Source organism: Leptonotus elevatus, chromosome 20 (genome assembly GCF_054856555.1).
Source record: "Leptonotus elevatus isolate MCC_2025b chromosome 20, RoL_Lele_1.0, whole genome shotgun sequence".
Classification (NCBI taxonomy): Eukaryota; Metazoa; Chordata; class Actinopteri; order Syngnathiformes; family Syngnathidae; genus Leptonotus; species Leptonotus elevatus.
Genome location: NC_141258.1, coordinates 9,763,226 through 9,779,305, shown reverse-complemented (window position 1 = coordinate 9,779,305; position 16,080 = coordinate 9,763,226). Strand labels below are relative to the sequence as shown.

At 39.3% G+C, this 16,080-nt stretch overlaps 1 protein-coding gene across 2 annotated transcripts in view; it reads right to left on the bottom strand.

Annotated features, from left to right (window-relative positions):
- shisa9a (shisa family member 9a) overlaps positions 1-16,080 on the bottom strand; it is a 46,570-nt gene that overhangs the window by 4,756 nt on the left and 25,734 nt on the right. For both annotated transcript variants that reach the window (XM_086064467.1, XM_086064468.1), the window contains exon 3: positions 7,846-8,142. In XM_086064467.1, the coding sequence (XP_085920593.1) occupies positions 7,846-8,142 (297 nt within the window). The remainder of the gene's footprint in view (positions 1-7,845; positions 8,143-16,080) is intronic.

Below are 16,080 nucleotides of genomic sequence, written 5' to 3'. Positions count from 1 at the left end.
AGAGCAATGCGATGCCGGTTTCTGACCCCAGAGAACGTTTTTACTTTAATAAAGTGTAATTGCACATCCGCTACAGTAGGTGTCAGTGGCGCTCTGCAGAGGTGCACTTACAACCATTTTATCGACAAATGATGATATAGTCGTGACGGAGAGTTGGGGGGGGGGGCGCAAAATATTTTCTTCTTTCGCGAGGCGTGATAAAAAATATTTGAGAAGTACTGGGTTAGAGGTAAATACATTTCTACTTCTTCCTACTCCTTTTTGCACGTGTAATTTACCAGATTTCCATTTTATTATATTTTCTTTTCTTTTTTTACATTGTTGTTTTGATTCACTGTTCACACGATCAGAATAAATATTTTAATGAGTTAATCAATCAAACCAGTGAACTCCTTGGGCACACCAGTTTTTTTTTTTTTCCAGAGATGGCAATTGTAACGAGTCACAACAAGGTCCTAGAATTTCTGTAAGTCATTTACCTGCTTTTAATGATGGACATTATACATTTTACAGATAATTCATAATCACAAGGGGTCGGCAGTTTGCAATGTGTCTCTCATGAGAAGACCAAATGGAAAAAAACAGTAGGGCAGTAACTGAGCAAGAGTCTGTGTTGGCGTATTCATATATAACCTCAAACCGGCAGACGACGGGACCATAAACTGAGGACATTGGGTAATATTTTGTTGTGTTCCTGTCTATCTGAATTGCATTCCTCATTAAGTAATGTTTGTTAATTGTCATCCTATCATGAACCCTCTAAGCTCCTGCCATTTAAATATCTGACTTGGGCCGTGGAACAGCTATGGTTTTCTTGTAGTCTAGTAATTAGCCCCACGGGAAACATTAGCGGACATTATATCTGCTATTTGTGACAGTTTGTTAATCCTATTTTCATTAGTAAAAAGCCAAGGAGAGTTGTAGTGCATCTGGAGTAAACAAACGCCTTTACTTTTAATTACAGTCGCTTTGCTCTATGGATTATGTAATATATATATATATATATATATATATATATATCAGATCTTACGAGCAGGAGTTTGATGAGCTTTAAAGCAGCTGTTCTATCAGACACACAGGATTTGACAATACATAATTGGCGATTTGTTCTAACAAATATAGACACACAACTCAGGCACCTTTATTAGTTCATTTGTGTGTGTGCATGTCTACGCGTGTGTGTTTTTACCTCGCCTGATGCTGTTAAACATTCGATGAAGCGGCCTTATATAGATGCACAGAGGGAGGATGTGAGATGGATATTGATTGACAAGAGTGCTGCTTATCAGCTGTACAATTGGCAAAGTGGCAGAGGCAATTAAAGAAACAGAGGCTGCTTTGGAGTGTTGTGGGCGAAGTGTTGATTTTAGACATTGATGTATTTCTTCAGGAGAGAACAAGCATTGACAATGCCAGAGGTAAAGAACAGTCATTCATTTTGCTCACGATTAGCTCAGCCAATGACATCTTCTGCCCCCTTTCTCCCTGCCTGCTCCTCATTCAGTTTGCTTAGTCAAATGAGCTTCCCAGTCAACCTCTTCTAACTCCACTTGTCGAAATCTGTCACGCAAATGTAACTCAGGTGGTTTTAGACAAGCATCGTGCTACCACTGCAGTAGTAGAACCCGATATGAACCACTATAAGGAAGCAAGGCTGGAGATTAGCAGCCCGATGATTCTTCAAGCAGTGATACGGATCATGATGGATTGAAGGGGGATCAGCAGTGGATTGATGAGATGGTGGGCGTAGCGGAAAATGAGAGAGATACAGAAGCAGGGGGAAAAAAAAAGATTAGGTAAGAGTAGAATCGGGGGGAGATGGTGTGATGCAGATGATAATGGCAATATAGAGGAGAAGAAGGAACGGTGGGTGGTAGGGCTGTGCAATTAATCGAAATTCAATTACGATTTTGATTATTACCCTCCACGATTACAAGATGGGCATAATCGTACAAAAACGATTATTAATACTAGGGCTGCAACGAGTCCTCATCATTTCTGCCTCAGATATCCGCTGGGATAGTCGTAGTCAAGCTAACGGCACTATGCATGACAGTACATGGGGCTAACGCTGAGAGAAACCCAATTTTAAAATAAACCTTACCTTACCAAGTATATGTAAATCAATGCATTAAATCACTTTTATTTTGAAATTGTTTCCGGAAGCGTGTCCTCGCGGTATAAGGGCTGACAACGTGCTCGTGACGAGTTTGTGAACAACGGCAATAGAAATGCCCCAAACTGTTGCGACAGACGTCAGTAAGACAAAGTCCTGAAGTCACGTTCAAGCTCCAGTTAAGGGCGCTAAGACATCATTATGCTGACATGGTATTGTACCACACCTGCTGTCAGCGTTTAGCGGCGACTGCTAGCTAACAGCGAGCTACCAGCACCAAGCAGCAAGCTCGCCGCGCTAGCTAGCAGCGGTAAAGTGCTCCAGTTGTCTGATTACTTTTCAAAGGCTGGGGTAGGCTCCAGTACGAGAGAGCGCCCGCGACCCTCGTGAGGATTAGCGGTTCAGAAAATGGATTGATGGACTGTGCACACTTTGATGCTGACAGCCTGAATAATTTGTCGTTCCTACTGATCACTTATTAACAAACTAGGCTTACTCAAATGTGCTATTTATTTAGCCAACAAAATCGCTATTGTGGGTCTGACATCACTAGTTCCATTGACCAAAATCTATGGGGGGAGAGCAAAAAGGTGGGATAATTGTGAGTGTATTGACTTGTTAGTGCTGTTGAACTGTCAACCAAGATGGCATTAAGCGTTAGCTCAAGTACAAAAAAAAAAAAGTTCTCCCACCCCACCCCTTGACGAAGATTGACTAGCAATTAAATTTTGCAGAAATTGTAGCATCTTGGTTTTTAATTTGGAAAATCTGGTCACCCTAATATAAGTACAAATATCATTGTTCTACCAGTATTCCATTAAAAATAAAAATAAAAAATTGTTCAAAGGGTGTAGGATGAAGTAAAATGACTTATCTAGTTTCACTCCTTATTCCTAGTCAAAAATGTACCACTTAAATTCACCCTGAAACCCTGTTCATGTTATAACAGCAAAATCAGGCAAATAACAACATAAAACACAAAATTTAAGCAAAAATAAAGAAATTGACATTGGCTGCAAAACACTCATGATGTTGTCAATTGTGTTTTTCTATTCTTTTTCTGCTCTTTTTTTTTTTTTTTTTTACATGATTTCAGTTCATCACTGCAGCTGTTGCATAGTGTAACTCATCTCAATGAGACACAGTGAAGCTTCATAGTAGTTCTAACTGGTTGTTTTTTAAACACTGAGATTATGTTTGCTTTCTCTCAGTTGAAAAAAACATTGGATGCTATTTAGTAACTGCTGATTTTTTACTTTATACAAAACCTGGATTGTTTTATGGTCAACCAGCTCCTTAAATTTTGATATATTATTTTTGATGAAGAGTTGGTTTGTTGGTTCCCTGTAGGTGGATTTATTTATAATTCTTATTGCTCTTTTCTGCAGGATAAATATAGGCTCTGTATTTGTTTTGTATGTATTCCCACACACTTCCACACAGTAATTCATGTATGGGAGTATGAAAGCGCAGTACATGAGGTATAATGAAGATGTATTTAGAAAATATTTGACTTTATGTAAAATTGACACTGACTTTGCTATTTTTCCTTTGATGTAGTTAATGTGAGATTTCCATCCCAGTTTCTCATCTATTAAAACACCAAGAAATTTAATTTCAGATACTCTTTCGATCTCAATATCATTTATCATAAGCTTTTTAGTTGAACAAGTCGGACGGTTTCCAAATATTTTAAGTTTTGTTTTGGCTACGTTAAGTGTTATTTGATCCAAACCAACTATTTTTTTTCCTTTTTTACCCCCCCCCCCACAACAACAGAGCAAATTAATGTCATATGCAAATAATGTAAATTTTAATGAACCAGAAACTTCACAAATATTATTAATATATAAAATAAACAACAATGGCCCCAACACTGATCCCTGAGGAACCTCACACTTAACACCTAAAAGTTGTGATTTTCCCAAGCCTATTTGTACATTTTTTTTTTCTTTTACTCAAATAACTAGTAAGCCATGCAAGTGCTACCCCTCGTATCCCATATTTCTGTCGTCTCATTACTAATAAGTTGTGATCAACGATGTCAAAAGATTTTTTAAAAATCTAACAACACTCCCACTGCATATTTTCTTTTTTCTATAATATAATAGTAATATATGTTCCCCCCAAATCATAAATGTATACAATTGTAATATGCTGTACTGCCCAAATAACCTTGGAAATGTCTCTGGATATCTGTGAGAACAAGTAAAGCAGTGATGAAAGTAGATTGAAAGATTCCGAGCCAGAACGTCCTTGTACAGAAAAGGACAACTTGAATATAAATGTGCAGACATCATACTTTAAAATCATTTCGTAATTTCAAACACGTCTTAAGACTCTGCAAGACTTGCCTTCTGTTAGACAGTCTCACAATACTAACTCAAAAGATTGGGAAAACGGAAAACGGAGAACGTTGTGTGTGTTAACTGTTCAGTGAAGTCATGCATGAATGTTGCAATTTATGGAGAACCGTTAGAGCTGGTTTTAGAATTTTGTTGTTGTTTAAAATTAAAACTCACACTGTATCAGTTGATTGCCTGCAATAAAAAGTCGTATCAGTGACGCGGTTTCAAACATTTGACGAGTGTCAAAGCAAATCAAGGGGGGAGATGCACTCAGAAGGCTAATGCTAAAAGCTAATCACAAGTATGATACATTTGTCCAGCAATTGTTGTTTTTAAAGTGCTCCTTAAATAAAGTTGATCGACCATGACAGTCTATGTCCATGTCAAGTTCAACCCTCTGAAATATGGACGGGCGGGGATGTTGAATGTTGCAAACTAGCTTGTAGCTACACATGGGACAACAGAAAGCTTTTTTGTCTGTTTGTTGTTGGTTGTGCCTGACAGTAATTTGTTGTTGTTCCCAAATAAATCAGTGCTACAGTATTTATTTATTTCCTCCTGCTACTGCTATGTTTGATCATCGGCAGACAACCCAGAATACAGAGGGGGATAATAAACAAAAGCGACATTGCGCATAAGTGTTTATGAAAGTAACCACATATGTTATGCATAATGAATTAAAGCAGCATTAGATGTATTATTCTTGATAACGGCTTCATTATATTGTGCAGTGTGTATTTATTTTCAGATCTCAGGTTGCGCGCCGCAGTGTGGGTAGAGTAAAGTTGCCAGGCGGATGCGGTTTCGAATAGAGCTGAGTCAGAGCAGCCTTCACATTTCTCCATCAAAGTGTGCATTTACTACACAACTACTGCAAGACCTTTACTCTTTTTTTTCATAAGCTCTTACTGTCAGCAAGATATTTGTTGTAATTTATATCATCCTAGCAGGTACCAAAAGTAAAGCCATATTGTTTAATGAACTTCAAATCGAGTGAATCGTACTAAATCCAAACATTTCCAGCAATGTCACATAATACAGTCTACAACATCATAATGTCTAATAAAATAAAGGCTAAGGCCTCTTAAGGCTACTAAAAACCAGTGCCTTACTTTAGAGTTTAAGTGATTAGAATAAGAATAGGATGGAAAGTGGTCAAAGCAGGTGAGAGGATGAGAGTGGGGGGGGGGGGGGTAAAAGGGAGCAGACGTAGGAAGGTGAAGAAAGTCAGGAGGAGGAGAGACAAAAAGGTGAAGAGAAGATTTGAATGTAAAACAGGATCAAGATCTGTATGACAGCATATGAAGACTGTAAATTAGTTTTGTATCGGATTTACATAAGGTTGGAGTCAAACTTTGATGTCTCCATGAATCCATTTCAGCTGAGCTCTGTCCCAATTACATCAATGCACTGCACTATTATTTTACATTTTGGAACATATGTCTTTTCTAGAAGCTAGTAGAGGTAAGACCAGATTTTCAAAATTACAAACCAGGACACTACAATTTTGCTGAAAATTTAACAATTATTACATAATTACTGTAATTGCTCGTCAATCTGGTGACCGATGGTTGTGTTATAGCTAATGCTAAATGCAATCTTGGTTGACAGTTCAAAAGCGCTAAACAACCAGTGCACTCAAGCCTGGAAACAAGACTCATCGCTGTACCAGCATATAACATTTTTATTTGCAAACCCTTGTTCATAAAACTGAAAATCAAACACAAAACAGTGTTCTGCGCCTCCAGAAACGCTCATCTCGTATTCGGTCTGACTACATTTCCCATGATTCTTACGCACAAAAGCAGGAAGTACCGGTAGTTATAGTTTGGTATGATACAAGCGTGAATGTGAAAGTAGAAAAAAATTAACTGTTAAATTCCTTTTTTGGGGGTTTATTGTATGAATCGCTATGACAACGGTGTGATTGACACACACAGGGGCTAAACAATTGGATTGCTGTCTGGACAAAAAAATGGTTTGACAAAACAATGGGGCTGGCGAAATACTGTACGCCAGGACTCGGGACACAAGGCTCAAATGGGATTGTCCCGATGGTCACTCTACTTTGACAGTACATGTTAACCCGTTTGCTCCCAAAAACTTATAAATATGTTCTATTTTAAATGTTTAAGTGTCCCAAAGACGTATTTATACGTTTTTGTTGTTTTTTATGCTAGAGCATACAGAAGGCTTTGGTGCAGCCTCTCAACTGCAAAGAACGGTTGAAGAAATGGTAGTTATTACACAAATGGCCAGCAGAGCAAAATAGATCAACCAGGGCCATGTTAAAACAAAGCTCATTTACTCACAGTTCTAAATAGATTTGTGAATAATGATGAAACTTTGATATATTCTAATGCTAATTACGGCAAAAATGGAAACAGATAGAAATATACTTTTTTCCTGATGAAAGAAGAGACTCTAATCTTTCTTTTGGTAGGTTCCATGTTTTTATAGCAATAGAACACAATATTCTGTGGGTTTTGCAAAATCAGTCAAAATCCAGTAAAACAGCCGGGAGTGAAGGGGATTGCTTCAGTGAAAATGGCTGGGAGTGAATGAGTTAAAAGAGAAGTGTTCTTACAAAGTTACTGTTAATAGTTAAATTCTTAGTGTATGTGATGTAAAATAACAAATTGTGTTGGAACATTTGCTTACTTGATCGCTAAATCGCTAGCTAAACAATTTTCACAGAGTTGGAGCCATTGTGCTATTGCCATTTACATTGAAACTGGAAATATACCCAACAAGTTCCAAGTATAGCATTGCCGAGGTAGACCTTGTTTATCAAATGCAATAGATATTATCTGTATGAGCTGAATAAAGTGGGGCCAGTGTTCCCATGTAGCATAAACAAGCTTTCAAACAACGACAAATCTGGTTGTGACACAAGGCAGCCTCCGCCAATAACACATGTGCCGGGCAAACGGAATTCAAATCAGCTAAAAATTGGTATGCGGGCTCCGTGAATTTGGTGGTGATAAACAGCCTCTTTCTGTTTTACAGCGTGTCAGCTTTGGTGCCACAATCAATAACATCTGTCAAATCTGCGCGCAAATCTGCTACATCTTGTTCACGTTGTTTCCGCACGCCCACCCCTGACCGTCGGGCTCGGGGTCAGGAAGTGGATCGGAATCTTGAGTGGGGGAAAAAAAAACAAGATACCACGAGCAATTTGTATTTAAAAGAGAACATCTGTGGTCCGTGATATAAAGAATTGCCAGCAGTGTGACAGTGATGCCTCTCCTAGCAAACAACAGCTTGCAGTGCTGTAACACTGCAGCAATGTTGCCTGATAAAACTATGACAAACCAAACTGTTTTTGTTGTTGTTGTTGTTGTTTTTAATGTAAAAGGTGTTACAATGATCGACACTCACCCACAGCCTTCAATGAGGCATATTTGTTGAACTCCTTGTTTTGCTGCTGCAAGTGCAGTTGCTGTTGCTGTTGCTGTAGCTGTTGGTGATGCTGTTGTTGCTGTTGTTGTTGTTGCTGCTGCTGCTGCTGCTGCTGTTGTTGTTGTTGCTGTTGCTGCTGCTGCTGCTGCTGCTGCTGCTGCTGCTGCTGCTGCTGCTGATGTTCATACACATGAGACAACTGGCCGAGGGCAGGATACGGGTGCTGTTGGACCATGTTTGACACAAGCCCCACGTTGTTGTTGATCTGAGCACCCTCTGTGGACAAGGGCACAAACATTAGCTTGTTTAGCAACTAGCTTGTTTGCTAGTTGAGTACACGTAAAATTATATAATAATATAATATACAGTATACAGTGGTCCCTCATTTATCACGCGGTTAAGTTCCAAATATTATCCGCAATAGGAGAAAGCCGCGAAGTAGAGGATTTAAATAGAAAATAATAAACATTAGCTTAATTGGCAAGTAGCATCTAGCTTGTTGCTAGTTAAGTAAACATAAAATGTGATTGCTTTGGCATTTACCAAAAATACATGAAAATGACCTAAATTGGAAAATAAATAAATAATTGTTTTAGCGGATCGCTGCGCTCGCATGAGTGTAATTTCTATGTGGGTGATGGGCAGCACAAATGATATATACAGCAAAGTGTAGATTAAACACTCAAATTCACACCTCTTGACAATCTTCAATCTCTACCTACCTTGCATGTTTTGATATGTAAGCATACACACACAAGCGTACTCCACACAGGAAGAACAGTGATTTAAATCCTGAACCTTAGAACTGTGAGGCAGCGTATCAACCACTATAGCACCGTTTATTTCTATTATTTAAGGTACCAGTTACCATGAATGGCTGAAAGCTAAACATACTTTTTATTTTTAATGATAAATAATCGATGTCAAGTTGTTAAACTCTGAAAAATATGACAGAGTCAAATCTTTTGTCAATACTGTGTCTTTAATGGCGCTGATGTTCTAAAATGTTGCATCTTAGCAACAAAATCTTTCCTATCGTGACCCTGGCCAGTTTTCTGCACTCCACCACATTGTTAAGAACTCAAACCATGCTCATAATTGATCAGCCTTCCTCCACACTTTAGTTATGCAACACAGTCATGCCAAAAGCTCGGGCCGAGCCTCTACTGGATGTTGCCAAAAACAAGTTGGTAAGATAACACACTTTACAAATATGAAGTGCACTAAGCTGTTATTGTAGTGAGGCACGGATGGAAAATCTTGTAAAGAACAGCCAAATGTCACAAGTAATGTGGGAAATTTTCACTTCGGCTTTGTTCCTCTGTCCACGCTGACAGATAATTGCGAAGTTCTGTTACTGATGGCAAATGTATCCTTGATATATAATTACACTGTGTTAAACGCATCCTAACTTTGCTGCTTGACCATTTTAGAAGCAAGTAAAAGAGAAAGACAGAGATACATGCGAGCTAAGCGCAGAATGGTGGCAGAATGACAAAAAGTCTTAAAGCATGAGAATGAACCGTCCTATAACAATATTTTCAATTCCTTTGCAAGCGTACATCAATAGATGTGACAATTTACAGCATGCAAGCCAACAATATTGATCGTCTCCACCGTTTTCATGTGCTGCTCAAGACAATGCATCATTGAGCCACGAGAAAACGTCTTCAACACAAATCGCACACACGTTCGCCCACAATATGTTGTGAGTTTCTGTAATGATGTGAATGAAAATTTAAGCTTTGAGTTTTCTGGATGTGATCAAACACAAGCTACGCCTAAGAACATGTGCCAATTTGTGGCGTGTGTGTGTGTGTGTGGGGGGGGGGGGGGAAGGGAGCTTGAAGCCCTTCAAAAGACAGCATTTACTACAGCCTGGATGGGGTCAAGCAACTGGACAGCGGCGGCTAACCCATTTTCTTAGCGCATAAAAGATCTCATCCAGCTTAAGAGCACCATACTAAAATAAAATTCTATCAAAGCACAAGTGCACCTCCGTTCTTAGCCTTATTTTCAGGCTCTCCGCCATCAACTGATTTCAATCCGTGGACATAAATGGAATGGCAGCAAAGAATTGCAAAGCCTTTCAAAACTCAATTATAAAGAAATGGGACACATACTAAATCGGCCATGAATATGGAAGCGGTCTGATTACGTTTGAATAGTCACAGACTAATGAATTGGACGTTTTTTTTGTTTGTTTTTAAGCCAAATTGGCAAGGTGCACATGACAATTGGTGAATGAAATTATAGCTTCAGTGAGTGTCATATGATCTGGTTACAACTTTGTGTTTTGGCAGAAACAATAGTTTTTGTGTCGTTTTTTTTTTTATTAGATGTTGCAGAGTCTGCTTTTTAATTTAAATCAAATAAAATAGAATGCGTGTCCATTTTTAAGCAGCAACAACAAATGTCCGAACAAGATTTTGAAATCATCCATGATTCTACTACTCGAGTTGTAGTGTAGTGATAAGAGATGAATCTGGTCAATGCCTACGTTTATTGCTGTTTATTTAACTAATTCAAAGCCCAAAACGTATAAATACGTTTTTAATATGTTGCCCTTCACTCCCAAAAACGTTTTTTTTTTAAAATGTTTTTTTATGCTAGAGCATACAGAAGGCTTTGATGCAGCTTCTGACCTGAAGAGGTCGCTTAAAGCAATGGTAGTTGTTACAAAAAAATGGCCAGCAGGTGGCAGCCGAGTATAAGAGATCAACCAGGGCCATGTTGCAACAAGCTCTTTTTCACAGTGTTTTTAACAGGTTGATAAAACCTAGCTATATTATAATGCTAATTGCTGCAAAATGGAAACGGATATAATTTTTGCCTTGTTTAAAGAAGAGACTGTGATCTTTCTTTTGGTATGTTCCATGTTTTTATAGCAATGGAACACTATATTCTGGGGCCTTGCAAAATCTGTCAAAATCCAGTAAAATTGCCGGGAGTGAAGAGGGTTGCTTCAGTGAAAATGGCTGGGAGTGAATGAGTTAAGAGCCATATAATTGCTTATTAAATAAAACCTACTTTACTGAACACTGCAGAAATGTTTTGCAGAAATGTTTTACAGAAATGTCATACAGAGCTCTGTTTTTCCATTTTAACAATCCCCCCGGAAACAAGAGTAAATCATGAACCTGATATCATCATCTCTTGGTCTCGCTTTGAACCGAAATGTTAGTGTGTGCCTTGTGGCAGTGGACTAATTTGCATAAAGTCCAGAGCAAGCCAACATTAAGCAGGTCACAGAGTTCATAACAGTCCGGATAGCCTTATACCTACCATGAATAATCAGCATGTCGCAGAGAGCTGCCTAATAATCTCGGATTTTATTTGGAACCATATTATCTCATAATGCCTCGTTGGATATTTTTGTTCTATGACCTTTTGCCTTTAATATGTTCCAGACAAATTAAAATTATACAGCAGCGCAAATAAAGGATCTCCACTCTTTTTCCTTGTGCTGACGTCATTAAGGGCAGTTTTTGAGTTATGTGGTAGCCGATAAGAATTTAATAAGCCCAAATATATTTAACAAAAGCATTAAAAAAAAGTCGGCCTCCTACGGTGCGTGAAATAAAGAACATTAGCTTTAAAAATTCCCTGTCATGTTCATTGTTTTCCAACTGATCATTTGTGTGGGTCCTAGCTACTCTCGAACCGTGTCTGTGCCTGAAAATGAGGCTAACGAAGGCAGTGCATAGCAAACCAATCAAATTCAGTGTAGTTTATAGGCGCTAAATGTCACACACTGAGGACAGTTTACTCCATGGTTAATAGCTTACCATCTTATTTGTATCATCCAAAAACGTCTACAGCAAAAAAAATAAGTAAAATTGTACAGTTTCTAGAAAATGTGTGCTCCCTACGCTTTGTAAAAGTGCCGCTTGAGGAAGAGGAAAGATTTATTAACTGAACCTCAGAGGCTGCCGTCACAATTTATTTCCACAAAAGCTTATAGAGGCCTGGTGCATGGGCTAAGGGAGAACCTATTAAAGTGGTGATGTTGGTGAATTTGCCAGTGAATGATGCATGATGAAATTCAGGCATTTGTACGATTTGCTGATTTATGAGAGGACTGATACACATGGCATTTTAGCCCCTAGCTAGCTGCATGCTAGCTGACTTGCTAGCTGCCATATACTTTTACTAAAAAGTTGTTTTTTAATGGGTGTATTTGTGTTATGTTTTAATATTTTACATCACATTAGTTGATGATTAGATGTTTATACTTCGCTGACAGTTTGAATCTTAAAGGTACATGACTAGCTGAAGAATTCAGCTAGCTAGTGGCTAGAATGGAATGTGTCCATCTTCACTCACACTTTACAGTAAAGTTGGTCAGACCAATGTCAATGGAAGCAAACCAGGAAGGATACCGCTAACAAAAGAGACTCAATAAAAGAACACAAATATTTTATTTCTGCTCAGTCATGCTCAGGTTATTGGTAATCATCTTCGACAACTGTACAGTACTTGGGCTTCATGTAAACTTGCGGTTAGCATGTCTGTTTGCTAACATATATTCCCAACAAACAAAGTTTGGGGGCAGGGGGGGTTGTTTTGGTTGTTGTTGTTTTCTGTCTGTGGGGTCAAGTACGGAATGGACGAGACAAGATAAGACAAAGAATATTCACTGGAAGTTACCTGGAGTGGACTACGGCAAATAGATTTTATTTATTTTTTTACTTACAGTGGTACTAATGCGCATTATAATTGTCCGAAGACTGCAGTTCTCTGACCTCTTCAGATAGGCTGGGTGAAGTTCTATTAAGTAAACTTACACTGTCTGGAACGTTATGTCAAAGGCAAACAATAGGGAGAGCTGTATTGAGTAATGTGGGCTACACATATTAGCATTAGCATAACATTGTCTTGAACGGATGCTCACTTTGTGCCAAACCGGTCGTCATGGTAATGAAATCTGTACTCGTCATTGGCCCATAGTTTCATCATGGTGACAGTTGGGCACCAAAATTGCTTAATTCTACTGATTTATAATAATTCCATTCTTATATATGACTATATTTCTGTTATGTGACTTGGAACGTATTGTGTTTGACCTTGGAGGTTGCACTATATTCTACTGAAGAAATGGATAGACTTGCATCCCTTCAAATATTGTGTTGTGTGTGGAGACATAAAGAGAAAGCACATATACAGTATATGTAGGAGGGCTCCTGTCTCATATTTGGCCTGGCTCCATTGCTACTGGCGGTACAGTGTAATTCCTCCGTTTATTTTGTAATTTTTTATTCTGCACTGAAAAATTGCAAGCAGCCGACTCATCTATTATTCCCTCTTTTTCTGCACTCGGCAAATGCATAAAACCGCTTCTTTTCTTCATCTGCAAAACTGCTTCTCTGTCATTACTCGAGCCTCTTCATCTCTCGGCTCTTCTCTTTTGTCATGGCAACAATATTTTTTCCTCGTGTAGTAGTTCGCATTGTCGTGCAGTCACCCACGCCCACATATCAACAGGCAGGCAGGCAGGCTGGCCTGTACTGTACTGAGAAAGTCAGTGTTATGCAACCTATGTTTGTTGGGTTGTCAGTTTGGCCGCCCCCCCCCCCCCACACCTCTGCTTTACATATCTACCTGTACATGCTACCTGTTAGCATATTCAAGGTCAAATTCTGCCAAGCTTTGTCAGGCATTGTCCAAAAAAGTTGCATTGAAAACCTGCTGTTGTTCTTCTAGAAAAACAATTTTACGAGCTATCTAACCGAGCAGAATATTTTGAGGATGAATAGATGTTGACATAAAAGACTGCACAGATGATGAAAACCTGTGTAAATAGTGCATCGAAAGGCTTTTTTTTACAGTTGTCCTAATCTGCTGCTTGTATTGAAGGCAAGAACTGAGAATAAATAGCTTGTCGACCCTGATTTTCCCCCCCCCCCTCAAATCATTCACTCCGGGTTGCAGGGTGCACAGTGTACACCCTTGTGCTGAGGAGGGTGTGTGGTCCCTTCTGTGTCTCTGCATAAGCATCTTTAGTCACACGTAAACGGTAAGCAGGTTATGTGAGCGGCGGGAGTCAAGTGCTTCTTATTTGGCCCTGTCTGTTTATCTGTCGGGTACACGAGATGCGTTGCATCTTTCTGTCTGTTGCTCTAGTGGTCCTCATCCTTTCGGTCCATATCTCCCCTCTGCAGCATGAGCACGTTTAAGGATCACAGAAGAGTAAAGAGAGGCCTCGCTATGAGACACTCGCAGGGGTTTTCATGCGTGGCTTAGTGGCTATTGGAGAAAAAATGATTCGGATTCCCTGTGATAAAAAAATAATAGATGCTAGAATGGAGCCATTAGACGTATAGTATTGTATAGAATAGGATATGGTCAGGGGTGCACAGAAATGAGCACCAGAGGTTCTCATTTTTTCCCGACCCACCAACCTTATGGATGAATTTACCCCCGTGCCCCCTTACAATAAATGGCTTCACACAAACACTTACCACGAGTGAAGAAAGGGCATTTCCGTTATCATTAATATCCTCTGTAAAATAATGAGCACAACTGTAGTTTCCATAAGGGCATATAAGCTAAGCTAGCTACGACGTAGCCTTGCCGTCACTATCAACACATTGACGTTCACAGCTGGTTGATTACCTCCATTCATTGCCTTTAGTTGTTCAAAGGTTTATGCACTCTTCGCATTCGTAGTTTATGGTGTCCATGTACGTAACCGGTGGCAGGCGTGATCTTCCTTCTTCAATGTATAGGGATCCCGGCGATCAGTCCGATTTTTGCATCGTACCGCTGCCGTTCTTTTGCCTGAAGGCTTTCCCGTTTTAATACGCGTCTTTTATACTATTGTGTAAGCTTCGCTTTGAGCCGTGACGGGGACGATCTAGACAATATGGTGGAAGGGAGCTGGACATGCCCACCGGCTGACTTGGGAACTAGCTATAGGCCCCTAAACCAAGCCAAGCCAGAGGGTAGCCATCTTATGTTGCCACTTTTACTGACAACTTCTGTTATTTTTCCCCACTGAAAACTGCCTGTTTTATGCTAGGATCCCGATATGCGGTAACGAGAGCCTCTCAAATAACAAACTTCACAGTTTGCATCGACCATTCAGATTTTATTATCTCAGTATCGTGCATTGTGAATGTTAAGTCCGAACTTAAATTGGAGAACGCTGTACACAAAAAATGTATACAGTAGTCAATAGAATTCATGAAATTGGGTTGGCTGGATATATTGAAGGAGATTAAATCACTCACGTAAGTAACCGTATATTTTACTAAAATTCCATTTGCAATCTCTTCTTCTTGTCATTTTTATTGTCGTGAATGACTTAAGAAACACGTTATACAACCACAGCTCCTCTATATGAGTCTAGTAACAGTGTGTGGACAAACATCCTGTTGACAACTCACAAGGATATGCTTTCAGGAATGTTGCACAGCTTTATTAATGAGGGAGGGGGTACACAGGGTAATCAATTACGATACTCAGATTAATCCAACAGTCTTTTGCTGCCTATGATTGGATAGGGGCGTTGGATGCTGGAGTTTAATTATCATTATGCTTTACCCCATTTTAGATGAAAGGTTTTTACTTTCTAGTAACATCATTTGAGAACCAAATAGTACTTCCAGAATGATCCTCTCATATCAAAGGCATGTCATTGGCACAAGCTTTCATTTGTGCCCAGAAACAACGCCTCGAGAACTTGAGGATCCAGGACCCTGAATAATAGATGATATGCAGCTTCGCCCAAGGGCTGCTGTTCTTAAATTCATTGGACAACGCTGTCTGTTCCACGGAACATGCCAGATTCTGCACCTAATATACGGCCTTGTTTTTAAAACACTGCTTATCTCATTATCATCACCATATGTCACTAGCTTTGGTTTCACTCATTAGCGTGCCACTGCGCTCCCATTTAGGGAAATGCAAGCGATACATTGAAACGTGCTTGAAAGGAGCCAACAATACCAGGTCTTTTTCTAATCCTCCCGAGTCTGCCATTAAACACATAGGACTGAGATGAGAAAGAAGGAATATTGAAAAGTCTGTCATGGGAAATGGCTTGGGGACGTGATAACAGAGAAAGCGGCTTTTAAACACCTAATTGTTCCTTCCTGAGCATTTCAAAGCACAATGGCCTCGGGTGCATACTTTTGCGATAAGATCCAGATGTCATACCGTTCTCATTTTGAAATTCTATTGATTACTATTGTACCCGTCCCTGATTGTTTC